Source organism: Brachypodium distachyon, chromosome 5 (genome assembly GCF_000005505.3).
Source record: "Brachypodium distachyon strain Bd21 chromosome 5, Brachypodium_distachyon_v3.0, whole genome shotgun sequence".
NCBI classification, from domain to species: Eukaryota; Viridiplantae; Streptophyta; class Magnoliopsida; order Poales; family Poaceae; genus Brachypodium; species Brachypodium distachyon.
In genome coordinates this window covers 21141337-21158858 of record NC_016135.3, presented here as the reverse complement: position 1 = coordinate 21158858, position 17522 = coordinate 21141337, and the positions used below count along the sequence as shown (strand labels likewise).

At 47.2% G+C, this 17522-nt stretch overlaps 1 protein-coding gene and 1 pseudogene across 1 annotated transcript; both read left to right on the top strand.

Moving 5' to 3' along the window:
- Positions 1 to 3121: 3121 nt before the first annotated feature.
- LOC100838438 lies at positions 3122 to 6513 on the top strand (annotated as a pseudogene).
- Positions 6514 to 14618: 8105 nt separating this feature from the next.
- On the top strand, positions 14619 to 17119 carry LOC104585399 (probable pectinesterase 68). Its single transcript, XM_010241916.3, has 5 exons — positions 14619 to 15108; positions 15197 to 15386; positions 15888 to 16094; positions 16202 to 16440; positions 16649 to 17119. The coding sequence occupies exons 1-5, from the start codon at positions 14837 to 14839 to the stop codon at positions 16800 to 16802; spliced, it is 1062 nt and encodes a 353-aa protein (XP_010240218.1). The 5' UTR covers positions 14619 to 14836; the 3' UTR covers positions 16803 to 17119.
- The last annotated feature ends 403 nt before the right edge of the window (positions 17120 to 17522 follow it).

The window sequence follows — 17522 nt, the reverse complement described above, 5'->3', positions numbered from 1 at the left end:
GGGAGCAACACTTGTTTTTGGTGCAGCAAGTTTTTCAAGTGCTTAAGCAACATAATCTCAAGGTCAAATTCTCTAAGTGCAAGTGTTGAGATCAGTGTTGAAGGTGTCTTAACTGACAGTGAAAAAATTCAAACAATTAAAACATGGGCTGTTCCTCAGAATGTCAAGGAATTAAGGAGTTTCTTGGGTATGGTGGGCTATTATAGAAGGTTTGTTAAGAATTTTGGGATAATCAGCAGATCTTTGACTGATCTGTTAAGAAAGGGGACAGTATTTGTGTGGACTTCCCAAACTGAAGAAGCTTTTCAAACATTGAAGCAGGCTTTTATAACTGCACCTGCCCTTGCATTACCAGATTTCACATTGCCTTTTGAAATAGAGACTGATGCTTGTGATTATGGGATAGGAGCAGTTCTCATGCAACAGAACCATCCCATTGCCTTCTTCAGTAAGGCCTTAGGACCCAAGAACAGAGGACTGTCAACCTATGAAAAAGAATGTTTAGCTATCCTTATGGCAGTGGATAAATGGAGACCTTATTTACAGAGGGGTGAATTTATCATCAGAACTGACCAAAAAGCTCTGACCCATTTGGATGATTAGAGCCTCTCTACTCCTTGGCAACACAGAGCACTGACAAAGCTGTTATGTCTGAATTACAAAATTCTGTATAAAAAGGGGCATGAGAATAAAGTTACAGATGCCCTTTCCAGAAGAGCTCCCCAGCAAGATGAAGAGGTTTTAGCAGTGTCTGAATGTCCACCCACTTGGCTAGATGAAATTATACAAGAATATTTGGCAGATCCCTAATCTAGAGGCACCTACTGCGAGGAGCTCTGCTATAGAGAAGATTGACAAGGTTGGGCTGGCGGATCATATTGGGCCTAAGGAATCACCTGTCAAGCCCATGAACGAGAAGCGTCGTCGAGTTCCATCCAAGCGCTATGCAGGCCCAGAGTGGACTAAGTGAGCTACTTAAGGAAGGCAACTCCATCCGAAGATGGCATCTTGAGAGATGACGAAGAACTGGCTCTACCTCACCTTATCTAGTTCTCACCCTTGCTGTTCTCTTATTTCTCTTCCCCAATTCGCTACAAATTTCTTGTAATCGAGACTCCTGAATCGTAGTAGTAAACGGGTGTCTATCGATGCGCCGCCGCAACTGTCTCGGGTGCACGCGAGCCGCCGCCCCCTCGGGAGTGCGCGGGCGTGAGCGCCGCCGGCGCGGGCCGCCATCGCGGACGGAGGCGGGCGTGGCAAGCTCCGATGCCGGTCAAATCAGGCTCTCGTCGAAGAGCCCAAGGCAGCCGTGGTTGGGAGGAGATTAGGAGAAGCACGGTTGGAAGGGGGAGGAGACGCATGCGAGGGCGGCGCCGCTGCACTCCCTCATTTCCTCCGCCGCGTCGGTGCCGAGCACGCACAGCCGCTCCTCCATCCTCCTCTCTCTCTGCCTCTGCCGAGCCTGCGCTCCCCCGCCGGATCCCGCTAGCTCCGAGCTGTTCCCGCATAGACGCTCCGCTTCGGCCGCCGCCGGCCACCATGGAGGTCAACCTCGCCGAACTTGTCCTTCTCGCCCCCTACCTCCCATGCACACTCACGGTGAGCCTCCGGCTCTTTTGCCCCTTGTCCCGAGCCTCCCTGTCCCTGTAATCCCCCGGGGCCTTGCACCGCTTGAGCACGCTCCGTCAGCAAGATTCCGACAACGAGCCGACTGCTCTACCTCCCCAGCTGCAGCTGTGTGTCCTTCTATTTCCTCTTCTCCCCAGCTGCGCCTGAGCCGCACCAAGGCGCTACTCCGGCGAGTCTCTGGCTAGTCTCCGTTTCTTACTTTCTTTTGCATGTTGTGTGATGATGTGGAGCCATGTTGGCTCCGACAAGTGGACCCTGTTGTCAGATTTGCCGTCAGTTCGTGATCAAACGAGAGATCAGTGCTCGAAGTAACTGCTATCCCCAAAACGATGGTAATTTGAAAAAAATTAAAAAAAAGTGATTTTCTTAAACATGTGCCCCAAATGTGGGGATTTTAAATAATTTTCTCTTGTACGTGCATGTTCCCGTTCCTTGGAACGACCCGGTCGTGTATACGCGACCATGGAGCAGAACTACGGCCACCACCTGTCGTATTTCTGGGCGGACGACGCGCACCAGAGACGCCCTGGGGTTGCGAATGACTGCGGCTGAGTTGACAGATTCACAATTTCTCAGTCGATCTCATCGCTACTAATCACGTTACCCTTTATTCTGGTTCTAGTACTACACATGTACGTTCGGTAATGGTTTTTGATAGCTTTTTTTAGCAAACGATTTATGATAGCTGCAACGAGGTAAATGTATCTGGGCTGTTCTGACCATGGCTGGAGCGAGGGCACTGCTACGTCACGATGCTGGCCGTGCCAGATAAAAAACAAACACACTCTGTTTACAAAAGAATAAAAAAATTACATGCTAACGCTTGTTGGTGCATTGAGAAGGAAAATGTTGGAACGCATATACGGAAGAGAAAATAAAACGCAAAAGAGTGAAAGAAACGTGCAATGGGATAACGAATTTGGCAGGGAATAACCGCATGAGAAATTCGCATGCAATTTTTAAAATTGCACTTAAAACTTCACCTACAATTTTTGAAATGCACATAAACTTTTCCTTGCAATTTTAATATCCACATAAAATTTCACGTGCATTTTTTAATTGCACATAAACTTTCGCATGAAATTTTTATAAACTTTCACTTGCATTTTTTTAAAATTACGGGCACGACTTTAAAAATTACAGTTGTGCCGTTGTTGCAACTAAGAAATTTAGAATGCAACTGAACGTTAATACGCTAGGGTTGCAGAAAAGAAATGTGAAATTTTTGTGTTTGATGATACAAAAATATCAGTAAAAACAAAAAAGATAAAATAAAGAAAGGAAAAAGGAAAAAAAAAAACTTGCGTAAGATAGCCCTATTGAAGAATAGGACACCAGACCTCACTTTGTTGGAAACCCGATGCATGACCATGACCACTGGACCAGCACGATGACTGTATTTGTGAATGCTGCCTTATTTATCCTATTCTAGCTATCCGTTGTCTTCCTTGTTGCACAAATCTTGATGCCTGGTCCAACGTCCCACACGTGTCGACTGAGAACAACTAATTCTTAGGCGACTGCTCCCTGGCAGATCTTCAGGTTGCGATGGATAAGCCAGGCGATGAATCCTCATGTTTTCTGATGGCAGCTGCAATTTCTTGATTACGGCTCCAAGTACAAAGAAAAACCAACAAAGACTGCCAAGGAACAAAATCAGAATAGCCTCACACTAAGATTCTGCCGAACCCCAATGTGTTTCCGGCTGATCCGGATCCATTTTCCTATTTGGCTCCAGATGGTGATTTTGACCACAGAATTTTAGAGTTATTTCAGATCTACTACTTCGAGGCAACTGACAGCGCTTGTCCCCATGATATTTTTCCATCAGCTATGTGCATATTGCACAATCAGGAAAAGCTTAAAGGAATTCTGATGCAGACCACGCTCACCCCCGGTTCTTCTGCTGCTACCATGCGCAAGTATTGAGCAAGTTGCCTCGGCGCCCATCCCTCGGCCTCTCCGTCTCCGAGACCTGGCCAGGAGAACAACAAAAGGGAGCAGAAGAAAGCATCAAAGCGTAGTGATGATCGAGCGGCTGCTCCTGCTGCTCTGCTTCTTGTCCTTGCGGCAGCAAGTCCGTGCCGCCACAACCTCCAGATCTATGGCAGTAACCACCCTCCCTGGGTTCCACGGCCGCCTTCCCTTCCACCTCGAGACGGGGTAACAATCCTTAAGACATTTAGCCATTCGGTTCTGCAATTTCTTGATCATCGACTCCATTGGATCTAATATCTGCTTCTGCCAATATCAAAGGTACGTGGAGGTGGACGAGAAGAACGGCGCCGAGCTGTTCTACTACTTCGTTGAGGCAGAAGCCGGTGGCGAGAATGCCCCTTTCCTTCTCTGGCTCACCGGCGGCGGTAAATTTAGTTAGTTTGCATTCCCAAGCTTTCACTCGCAATCACACTCCAATGAACACACATGTGCACGGCAACCGCAGGTCCGGTCAGTTTCGTCATAGAGCCTTACAATGGCACGTTGCCACGCCTGGAAATCAACCCGTACTCATGGACAAAGGTCTCTTGTTTCGCAGCTAGATACTGAATTCAGGTTCAGTTATATCTTGTCACTCTTGATTGGTTCTTGACAGTATCCATCGGCAGGTGGCAAATATCCTCTTTGTTGATTCACCAGTTGGAGCAGGATTTTCGTTTTCCAGAACCCCCGAAGGCTACAATGTCGGAGAAGTATCTACCTCACTGCAGCTCCATGAACTCCTCACGAAGGTGCTACTTTTACTGTTCATTAGCTATTCCGATCCTATAATTAGGTGCGATTAATTGGCTGTCTGATCCACGGGACCATCTCCAGTGGCTCACGGACCATCCCAAGTTCCTTGCAAATCCTCTCTACATCGGGGGAGACTCCTATGCTGCAAAAATTGTGCCACTTATCGCACAAAAAATTTCTGAAGGTACGAATGTCGCTTTTGTTGTATATTTCCACCCACACGGATGATGGTTGGTGGACTTGATTGAATTCGCTGAACTCAACTATACCTTCGTCATTTCTCCTCTTCAGGGATTGAAGCTGGAAGGAGCCCGCTCCTTAATCTCATGGTAGGTGCCCATCATGCTTCTAGCTAACCCCAAAGGCAAGCTAAATACACCATGTTTCCAGCTGAAATCGATATGTACTGTACTTCAAGTGTTTGTCCCGCCAAAATTTTCCTTTCATCCCCAGGGTTATCTAGTAGGCAACCCGGTAACAGATTATAGTGTTGACCTAAGCTATCGAGTGCCATTCGCTCACGGATTCGGTATAATATCCGACCAACTGTACGAGGTAGCTAAACTCGTCTAGATCCACTATTCCATCTGCATCTATACATAGTGAACTTTCGTCGCAACTGAAGCGGTGTGCATGCTATTTCCGCACCACAGATGATACTGGGTCATTGCCAAGCACAGGACTACGAGAATCCTGCAAATTTGCTGTGTGCTCAAGCCCTGGGCACTTACAATAATGTAAGAACGTGTTGTGTCCTACAAATAATTCCAAGCCGTTTCCAAGAAGTGGTATCTGATTGAGTACTGATATGCAATAACTGCAGCTCCTCTCTGAAGTTATGAGGGCGCACATTTTGTACGACAATTGCGTTTTTTCATCTGCTAGACCAGGCTCCGTGACGGATGAGCCCGGTGTCGTTGTCGCCGGCAGGAAGGTCTTACGGGAGGAGGAAGCCGGAATCGAGATGGGTAAGAATAAGCGATTGAAAAATCCGCCAGTTCGTCCTCCACTTGACTGCATCGTAAGTCAACTTGGCACATAAACCTGTACCGTATAGTATACACATGTTCCAGTTCATTTGGAATGACCTGATACTGTACGCATATATACGTACGCGACCATGGAGCAGAACTACGGCCATTACCTGTCGTATTTCTGGGCGAACGACGAGCGCACCCGGGACGCCCTGGGGATCAAGGACGGCACCGTGGACGAGTGGGTGAGGTGCCACGACGGCTACTTGCCGTACACCATGGACTTCAGGAGCAGCGTCAAGTACCACCGCAACGTCACGGCCAACGCTACCGGCGCTGGTGTACAGGTCCGTGAGATGAACGAAATTGTTTCCTTGCATTGTTGTTGATACGTACTGAAAGTCTGAAACTTTGGGTATGCAGCGGCGACCACGACGCGGTGATTCCGCACCTGGGGACGCAGGCGTGGGTGAGGTCGCTCGGCTTCCCCGTCGTCGACGACTGGAGGGCGTGGCATCTCCATGGCCAGTCTGCCGGGTTGGCCATAGTTTCCTTCCTCGATGCCTGTTTGGATTTTTGTTTTGTTTTTGTTTCTGGGGCTTTACTGCCAGGGATTGATTCCTCCGTTTTCTCTTTCGGGGGTGTTGCAGATTCACAGTGACATACTCTAACAACATGACATTCGCACTGTGAAGGTACGACTTGCAAATTAACACCCTTCTTTCTTTCTGCATGTGGGCTCGTGGCACTTGACGCTGCTCCACATATTAAAATTGTTGCTCCCGACTGGGTTGCAGGGAGGCGGACACACGGCGCCTGAGTACGAGCCCGAGAGGTGCTTTGCCATGTTCAGCCGTTGGATACAGAATCAGCCACTCTAGTATATCCACGTCGTCTAGCAGAGCTGTAGCTAGCCTGCTCACATCCTCATGCATCATTTTAACGTTTATTTGATGTCTATGTCCGAATTCTTTTTTTCAAATTAGTGTGAACTAGCGGGAGCCCACACGCAGATGTATCTTTTTCACATTTTAGCCAAGTCCGTCAACTGATCTCTACTAACTAAAACAACATGCCTCAATAACAAAACCATTATTGTTGAGGATGTATGTATAAAATTGATGTGAACCGGAGCATTGAAGAATCAAAACTGCTCTGAGGTTTGCCCATCGGAAAACCCATCGTGCATGACACGGCTACCTTGTGCGGCGTAATTTCTAAGAATGACTTTTCTATGGTTGTGGCTATATTTCAGATGTCTGATATTTAAGAAAAAAGTATAAACCCCACTCGATGTATCATACTCGTTTATATTAAGATCTGGATGACATCGTCACTTTTCCATCTCCCGCGTGCTGTCGTTGGATAAAGATCCGACGGCCAGTCATGTTGATTATCTCTAACTAAAAAATAAGAGACTTTTCGATAGCAAAATCAATTTTCTTTAATTATTATCTTGAGTCATAATTTCAAGGTTTCAACTTACCAATTCGAACATGTTGAATGTTAAACTATTTTTCTTAACTTCCAACTTAGAATGGTTGGTATCCAGCTAGAAAAAGCGGAACATCAAACTCAGTTTTTCTAACTTGTAACTCTTGAGTTATATGCTCAGTATGAATAGATGAACGTCTCCGGCTCATGACAAACAATCCATTGCCTTCGTTCGCTTTGAGATTCACATTTTTCATCTTGCAAAAAGCACCCACAACCACATCCAGTTAGCACCATGCAGTCCCTCATATTTTGCAAAAAAGAAAAAAAAACGAGACATATCAGGTGTAAAAAAGCCTAGGTTTAATCTCTGGTGACTGGGATAAAACGTTGAAGCCTCAACGGAAAAGGTGAAAGTGAAACTGCGTGCTGGCCCACCGCTCCTTACGATGTTGTTTGTTCCGGAGATCGACCTCTGATGTGTCATTCTCGCCAAGCATGCATGCATGCATGCCTGGCCGACATTTTCCAACGTTTCAAAACACTCCTTCTTTTTCCAAGGCACGGGGGACGCTCTGCTACGGCACAAAAGCCACGGGCAAGAGGGTCACTGTCTTACGTAGGGTCATCGCTCCCAGCTCCGTGCTTTCGGCTTTCCTCTACATGCACCTACAGCCGCGCGCGCCTTAGCTTTTCGCTGGCGGCGTAGAAAAGTGACCGTTGCGTCTGCCTCCGGCTGCATGCGTTGCATTGCGCTGGCATAGTGGCATGCATGCACCGATGCACGCACGGCATCGAGAGAGATCCATGGACCGGCCAGCATGGTCACCGTGTACCGTTCGAGAGTTTCTGTTCCTTGTCCGTCATGCATGCTCGCTTGGTTGGCAACGCTCTGTCGCCTGCCGCATGGTTTTTTTCTTTTCCTTGGGGATTTCTGTAACGCGTGAACATTTAAATTTGAAGGTTGGTATGTACAAGATGCATGCGTGACTTTTAAACAAGGTTTTGCTATATCTAAGTCGTCTAATTTTTAATTAGAGATAAATCGATTTCTCATGTTTTGGATATGGTTTGTCTTTAGGATTCGAAAAAAACTATGGAAAAATGTGAGTGGAATGGCCTTTAGACATTAATGCGACGACTCTGATACTTCGACTAAGATTTAAGTATCTATTATATACTAAAAGCAATATGAGAGGTACCGAGGGGAGGCCTCACGTTGATCCACATCACACCAGTTATTCTGGTCGTTGGATATGAAAGTTGTTGAAACACAACCGTTAGATATACGTGACACAAAAAATTGCTTTTAAACCGTGTAACAACAAGATTGACGCACGTATCTTATTTTTTTTTTGAGTGGAACGTATCCTTTTAACCTTAACGAACTATGGCACGTGTCCTTTTGATCTTAACAAATCAGGTTTCGCAGCTTTTTAACCCTGAAGACCTTGCAGCCCATGGATACCACAGCTGTGTCCAAGTGATAGGCTAAACAAGCAGCTGGGCCACGGGCCCACGGTGCCTTTTCCCTTTTTTGTGAGGAAGATGGGCCAATGTCGTGGAGCGTAACTTTGTGAGAAGAGTAAATTAGGAAAGAACACCACATCGTGGCTAGAGTTTTAATTTTGTACCGGTATACCTTTTTTTAAGTAAAAATCATCGGATTACACTAAGTGTTCGGTTGCTAGCGAATAACCCCGAAACTGATGAATGGACCAACATATCAGGCCCGCATAAGTATAGGGTGCACCACGGCAATACAAAAATGGACATAGTCTTTTTTAATAAGTTCATATTATCCCTTAAACTTTGAAGATGGTTCGGACTACCAATTGAACTCTAAAACTATTATACCTACCTCAATGGCGTCTCCAATGTTTATTTTCCAAACAGACCTTAAGGCGGATCCACCATATATGCTATTGCAAACTATAAATCCTAAAATGCTTAAGACCCAACTTGAGCTTTAAGATGGGGCCCGTCTACTAATCTCTTTGGATGACAGAAAATAATATATTAGATTGTATTATAATGTATATGTGTTGAATGTAAAATGTTTAAGACCCACTCCCACCGCGCGTAAGCAACATGTTGATCCACACCATGCAAATTATTTTGACCATCACATATTATAATTAACGGTCCAGATTAATGAATGATGTATGTTTGTTGAGCTATCATGAAACATCAAATCGGTTTAAGACCCACCTAGGCCCAATATGCTACGGTTAGTGTCAAGTCAATGTTTGTTTCGGTTTTTCTTAGTCAATCTGTTAAGGCGACCAACATGTTAGGATCTCTCAGTTTTTATTTGTTGTTGCTTCTCCACAAATTATGGGTAATAAGAATATTAAGTAGTACGATCAGCTCCATTTGTCCTAATCTATTTTTTCAACGACGAGTTATTAGCCGGTACTTAAAAAATTATAGTTATATATTAATACATGACACCGAATATTAACTCTCATTACATAATTGACGTTATGTAGGAGCAATTCGCTCCCTAGCGAACCCAGAAAACTTACTAATCACATATCGCTACAAATACAAAATAAACAAACAATGATTAGCTCATGTTCTAAACTTTATTCTGAGTATCGATATAATATTCACGTATTCACACATTATAATTTATTATCGGCAATTCCTACCTACTAATATAACTTGACACAAACAAGACATATTAGTAAACGGCCAATTAACGAGCATGCAAACTTTAAATTTATGTACAATGTGATATATTAGTATTGTCAGTGCGCGGCAAGCATCTTTACTTTCCAACTATCAATCATGCAAAACAATGTTTACTTCTCAACTGCAAATTACACAAAACATTAAAACTGCGATTTTTTTATGTGTGTACCATTTGTACACGATATTAAATCAGTATAAAATGCATTTGTGCATATTATATTGGATCTTTGGTCACAGTAGGGACGTTGAACATTTACGAGTGATAGTATATTGTGTTTTATGGGATATTAGAGTAATAAACTCAAATGAAGTTTGGATCTCGAACACGATTGGTCGTTAGGAAGGCAAGAGTAATCAACATCAGTACACTTGGAGAAGTAAAATCAACCAACCCCAATACATCAGAAGTTCGGGAACCATATCGTATTTTGTATTTTAATTTGTAGTTGAGAAAATATTTTGCATACCTTATAGTTGGGAAATGAAAGTGTTTCCCGCCCAATTGCGTGGGACACCGTGAGCAATATGAGGGTACCGAGAGGACCCTCCACGTTGATCCACAGCATCATAATTATTCTGGTCATTGGAACTGAGATCTATGGGATGTAGAAAAAGTAGACACGTTTAATTGAGAATCCATATTCGTGGAAACACAAGTTAGTTGAAAACAAGTGATGTGGCTGCTTTTTTTTTAGCGTAAACGTGGCTGCTAAAAGGGAACCATCCCACGGTACTGAGAAAAAGAAGCATGTCACGTTTGGTTGCTGCAAATAAATTGAGTCCCATTCCATCACAATTTATATTAAACAAAATCTCGCATTTATATGCTTTGCACGTACGTATGGTTGCTACAAATAAATCGAGTCCCACTACATCACAATTTATATTAAACAAAATCATTCATTTATATGCTTTGCACGTACATTCTCTAGAGATCTATATAATCGATTAACATGAGATCGATTTAATGAGAGAGGTATATTTGATGAGATAAAATAAAACATTAAAGTGGTTTAAGGTCCAATATATATGTTATAATTACTGATAATATGAGGGGTACCGTGGGGAGCCTCCACTTTGATCCACATCATCCTAATCATTTCCAGCCGTTAGATCGTTATGAGATCTAGGAGTCTCAGAAATCGTTCGTTCGATGTTACGTCCTACAAATCGGTTCCGAACAATCCGCTGTAGCAGCGGGGCACCGCTGGATTTGGGCGAGCCGCTGTCGAGCTGCTAGACAGGAGATGGGGAAGTTAGTGGTCGAGTGGCTCCGAGACTGGCGCAGCTGCAAGGACTGATGCGGTGGCGTTGGTTGAGGCAGTCAGTGGCGGCAGTGTTGTGGATGGGAGAGACGTCGGCGGTGTTGGGGACGGGGAGAGGCGTCCGGCGCCTTCCTGGTGCCAGCAAGTATCGATTTTGGGCATTAGGTGAGCCTCAGCTTGTACGGGGAAAGGAACAGAGAGAATGAGAACAAGGGGAGAGAGAGAGAGAGAGAGAGGAGAAAAGGGGAACAACCATTGCTGCATGTGGATCTTTCTTCATGTAGAGATCAAGGCGAGAGCAATTTAAGTAGTAGTAGAGACGTCGATGCAGTTTGATAATACGCTTGTGTAGAATAGATTGTAAAACACACACCGCTAATTCGAAAACTATGTTAATTAAATTATAATTATTATAATACCCCACATTATATAGTTTATTTAAGTGCTATAAAATAAAATGATTTGATTTAATAATATGAATTTAAATTATATGAATAGGTCGTTTGAAGCATGAAAGTTTAGAAAAGCGGTTGAATAAAATACTACAAGAGTGAAATATCGGGAGTGAGATAGGGAGTCTGCCGGAGAAAACAAAAATTTACAGGAAGAATCTTTTACAGGGATCCCACATATGAATTTGGGGGCTTAAATTAGGGAATCTGGTGGAGTTGCTCTTAGGCATTCAAATCTCATGTTTTCGATTTTAGAATTGCAAATACGACGAATTGATACATATTGGACAGAATGCTGCAATATTAGTGACTTGCACTCCCTCCATCCGGATTTATAAGACCTGCATTGAATTTTATGCCGAACTTCGACGAACAATTATACAAAAAAATGTATATAGGTTTTTCAACACTAATACATAGATATATTTTTTGTGTCATAATATCATCGTATGACCAAAGTAATGTTTCGCGAAAGTTCCGCATAAAATCCAATGTAGGCCTTTTAAACCCGAACGGAGGGAGTATACAACCATGATCATCAGGTCTAGCCCGCGCATTTCGCGCGGGCCATCGTGCTAGTTTTTCTTAAAAATCAAACGTCTGAGATATAGCCACACTCTTCAAATAAAATGTTTAAATTTTAGTCGACGTATCAAAACCGTCGGGTCAAAATATGTGTCATCTTTACTGCCTTACTCTTTGACACGCCGTCGTTATTTCATATGACCGATCTCTAACTAAAAAGGTCAACTTCTCATCCCTTCTCCCTAGCAAAACCACTTATATTTGACCAATACGAGATGAACCGAGAAATGGGAGAGGAGCATGCACGCTGCATGCTTTTCTTTAGGACACCTCAAAAGGGGCAGGGAGTTCCTGCATGTCATTATAGAAGAATTAGAGTTGCCCAGTTTATTAGGGAAAACCTAGCAAAAACCAGATACAAGAGGATGAAGCCCCTAACAGTCAACAGGAGGAACGACACAACGAACAAACGCTCCACCTACACGACAACACACCAATGGGAGAACCGAAGAAGAACCCCGCCATATCGAAGCACACATCGCCCCTCCTCTGAGCAAGCCAGATCCGGCATGACTCCCCAGAGAGGGCCAAAGGACCTTGACGGGCTCCAAAGGAGCACGGAAGAAACATCGCCAGAGCCCCGCACCACCGAACCACACTCGCCGCCAACACACGAAGGGGAGAGAAACCAAATCCGCGAAGAGGAGCAGGTTTGGGCCACCCTGACGTAGGAGGACGTGAGGCGCGCCTCAAGAACCCGGCATCAACCATTGCATCAGACCTCCTGAGGACCAACGCTTTTCGGGGCCGCCGCCCCGGCGCCTAGAACCCGACCACGCCCCGCGCAGCAACCGCCTTCACCCCCTTCCGAGGCCGCCGCCTCGACATTCTTCCTCTGCTTGACTAAGACCAATCTGCGCCCCAAAACGCCAGATCGGCGGCCCAGACAACCAAGACGCGACCCGAGACCGCCGTCCCGGCATCCACCGTTGAAGCAACGCCGGCGAGAAGCCACACGAGCCACAGCCATACGCACGGGGAAGGGAGACGAGCGACTGCACCAGATCTGCAGCCGGAAACGCCTCCAAGGAGCCCGCCGTCTGCCATCGAGGCTAGTCAGGCCAACCGCCGGCCAGATCCGGCGCACAACCACTCGCCGGCGCCAGATCCGCGGCTGGACATGGCCACCAACGCCCGGCAGCACCGGGGCCCGCCGCCGCAATCGCCCGCCAGAAACCGTGCCTCCGGGAGGTGCCGCCGCCCAGCCGCACCGGCCTTCCCTACGCCACGCCCGCCCGACACCTGCACCACCACACACCGCAGCAGGGAGCGCGGCAGCAGTCGACGAGAGAGGGCCGCCCCGCTGCCACGATCCCAGGGCGTGCACGGCTTAGCCGGCATCCCCTCCGGTGACGGCGGCGCGAGGGAGAGGGCGAGTAGGCCCTAGGCCGCGGCTAGGGTTTCGTAGATTGGTCCATGCACGCTGCATGCTTGAGTGTACAAAGGATGTGAATTCGTCAAAGCCGCGCGAGTTTGCCGATACAAGGCTACAGGGCTACAGCTTTTCTTCTCCGAATTGCACTGTAAAAAGGTAGGGCGTGATGCATGGATGGATCCCAACCAAAAGGCAAGGGTTTATTCTCAATGCATGCAACCGCGAGCTGCTTTTCTAACAGCAGGCGCATGTCATGTGGTCCTCTGTACTCGATCAGTACTACCAAGCCAATAGGCAACTCTAATAAAGCTGCGAACGAGGCCCATATATATGGATACGGTTATACGGACCATATATATGTAGCAAGACGATGATAAAGGGTTTAGCCTTTTAATATCTTGATCTCTCGATGATCACCTCCTAATCACTGGAGAGACAAAAGGCGGGCACGGATAGATGGATTGGAAAGGGCCTCGGCTTTGCGGACTCGTGGCGGGGCACACACACCGGACCTCTTTTCAGCGTGTGAAGTGTGCATGACAGCATGGGCGCCCCCGGGCGGCCAGCATGCACGCAGCTCTGGTCAGGTGCATGCGCGTCGTACGTTCGTCGTCCTTGGATCATTGCCGTTTTATCAGGCTATCGGAGTAGTTTAGTGCAGCTTGTGCGTTGTGTCTTGCATTTGCATATTTGTACTGACGTACTGTTCTATCCGGTGCGTTTGCATGCGGATGCGGTGGCATTTCTTGGACCTTTGCAATGGGAAATCGAAGTAACCGGTGGATGCGTGCATGGATGGTGCACTCCTACCAATGCGTACGCTATTGTCTCCATCCAATCTACCGTTTTGGAGAGGCCCACGGTACATCAGGAGTTCTGGACCATGCATCCTCCTCCCGTCTAGCTAGGGCTCTGGAAAAGCTGATATATGTGTCACGCACGTCGTAAGCTCATCATATACGTACCTACATTGATTAATTTTGATATACAATAATCGACTATATACTATATACTACTAGTACAACTCGATGTGCGAAATACAGTTGTCTTCCAGTGAAAAGAGAATTATGTTGCAGAGAAAAGAGAAGAAGCTGCACAGGTTGACAAGGTCCCATGGAATGAATTACGTACTACTACAATATAATATGTGCGACCTGATGGCTGTGAAATCAGCTTGAGCCCCCATGGACTGCACAGGCCACGTACTACTCACCAGGTCGATATGTAAAGTCTCCCTCTTCTTTCGCTTAAACGTTAGCGCAGAATTTACCCGTTTTCGCAGCTAGCCAGTTAGCTAGCATACAAGCATGTGATACCTAGGTAGGCAAAGTATGACCGTTAGCGTCCGACCAAGACGGAACTTCCAAAACAGGCCGCTCCATGCAAGCCTAGCATTTGGACTCTGGTGCATTCCGGAGTCCAGACTCTCTCCTCCATTATTTGCTCCTCCCCCGTCACGCCTCTATATATTTCGACCCTCTCGGCTGTGGGAAAGAGCTGCCCGCTCTCACGGTCCTCGTGCAAGCAAACGTGAGTAAGAGAGAGCTCGATCACGAGACTGTGGGAGTGAAAGGCTAGCTAGCAGAGTGACAAGACACACACGCACAAACACACGGATACCAAAGAACCTTAGTTTGCCACATTTCGCACAAACTTTTATCTCACTGGTCCTTTGTTCAGAGACTTGTTGAGATGGGTCGCCGGCTCTTGTTGGTACTGGCGGCGGCGCTCGCGAGCCTCGTGCCGCTGTTGATCTCGTGCCAGGCGGCGACGACGCCGACGCCGTGCGAGGCCGCGAGGCGCGGCAGCGGGCACCACCAGTACAGGCAGCCGGTGGGCGTGCGGAGGATCGTGGTGGACGCGACCGGCGCCGGCGACTTCCTCTCCATCCAGCAGGCCGTGGACTCCGTGCCGGCCAACAACACCGTGCGCGTCATCATGCAGATCAACGCCGGCTCCTACATGTAAGCTCCTTTTGCCACATTTCGCATGCATGCACAAACTTGCACGTGTTTGTTAATTATCTGACTAGTTTGCTGGTATGCAATGCAGAGAGAAGGTGTTGGTGCCGGCGTCGAAGCCGTACATCACGTTCGAGGGCGCCGGGCGGGACGTGACGGTGGTGGAGTGGCACGACAGGGCGAGCGACCGCGGCCCCGACGGGCAGCAGCTCCGCACCTACAACTCCGCCTCCGTAACCGTTCTATCCAACTATTTCACCGCTAAAAACATCAGCTTCAAGGTGAGTACTGATCAGTAGCCGAGGTCACAAACGTAGCTGCCCCCAGTGTGGTCCATGAACGCAACACAAGTACGCGAGTCACGAGGCACACACGGACAGATCCATCGGGCGCCCGTGGTGCACCGTGCATGCATGCATATCTCAGTGCACTGTGCAGAGGCAGAGGCGGGCAGACAAAGTGACAAAAAACTCCAGGGTCACAAGTCCACATCATGCAAACGCTGCTGTCGATCGATCTCTGTGTATTCTTGCTCGTCAATTTTTGAGAATTTCGAACTCGTTCCATGATGTGTTGTGTTTTTGAGTTTTGCTTGGAGCAGGGCAAAAATGACCGGGTGTGGCTCGGCTTCTTCTGGCTACGGCGAGATGCTAGCTAGCTGCTGACTGGAGAGCCTGCTGGGCCGAGCAGCAACGCCTCCTTCGTTTCTTTTTGGGGATTTGGCTGTTTCTGAGGTTGGCATCTGGCTGACGTCGGTTTCCTATGGCTTTTTGACATGACAGAACACGGCTCCCGCACCGATGCCCGGCATGCAAGGGTGGCAGGCGGTGGCGTTCCGCATCTCGGGCGACAAGGCCTTCTTCTTCGGCTGCGGCTTCTACGGCGCGCAGGACACGCTCTGCGACGACGCCGGCCGCCACTACTTCCGCGACTGCTACATCCAGGGCTCCATCGACTTCATCTTCGGCAACGGCCGTTCCCTCTACAAGGTAGTAACACGCGCCCGTGGCTCCTTACATAATACACACGCAAGTGCTTTATGCCATACTGACGGCGAGGGATCGATCATTTTTCTTCTTCTGAAAACGGCGAGCAGGACTGCGAGCTGCACTCGACGGCGCAGCGGTTCGGGTCGGTGGCGGCGCAGGGGCGGAACGGGCCGTGCGAGCGCACCGGCTTCGCCTTCGTCAACTGCCGGGTGACCGGCACGGGGCAGCTCTACGTCGGGCGAGCCATGGGGCAGTACTCGCGGATCGTGTACGCCTACACCTACTTCGACAGCGTCATCGCGCCCCGCGGATGGGACGACTGGGATCACACCAGCAACAAGAGCATGTAAGTACTACTCAAACCGTGTCTCAAATTTGTCGAAATTTAGATGTATCTAAACATGACTTAGTGTATAGATACATTTAAATTTAGTCAAAGTTGAGACATCTTTTGTTGGATGGAGTGCTACTATTTCAGCTAGATCAGTAATTAATCTCAGCATGACTATGAGTCGAGGAGCAAAGGTTAACCTGCTGTTGTTCTCGTCATGCAGGACGGCGTTCTTTGGGATGTACAGGAACTGGGGACCCGGCGCCGACGCCGTGCACGGCGTGCCGTGGGCGCGTGAGCTCGACTATTTCTCCGCACGCCCGTTCCTCGGAAAGAGCTTCGTCAACGGATTCCACTGGCTCGCTCCAGATGTCTGAATTTTGACACAGTTTTGAGCACTGGAGATTACAGCAGACATGTCACATGATTCATTCGTACAGCACAGGCATAGTAGACTCGATAGTGGAATAATAGAACAGCTAGCATCAATTCATGATGTACAAATGAGCTAGTACAGTATAGATTCATTTCATCGTTTAAAACTTCCAAGGGTGGTCACAAGTTCCACCGCAAAGAAAGAAAAGAAAATGTAGTTACAAGTTAGTAGAACCACAGCTGTGTACCAATTTCCGGACTAAACAGCAAGTGTTTATTCGTTCTACGTCTATATGTGATGCTTTACTGAGGATGACAACTCTCCTGAGGGAAGATGTATATAGGTCGAAGCTACTTCATTTTCTACTCTTTCCGATCCATATCATGTGTCTAAAATTTATCAAATATAAATCTATCTATGTTTAAAAAATATTTAAATACATGTAATATTTTGATAAATAATATGAATCGCAGAGAGTACTTCATTTGGATTGAGGATTGGCCCAGCACAACACCAAAATGGGGAAGTACTTACACATAGCTAGCCAATGGGCCAGCCCATACCCAGCCCGCGTCTTAACGTCCCGACCCGTTCCCGACGGTCTTAACAGTTGGCAAAGCCAAATTACATACCCTAAAAACAGTTTTGCTAGCACAGGCACCTGGTTTTTGTTGGAAAAGCAGGCGATTTCTGTACCGTCAGATGCGTGCGTCGCGATGGG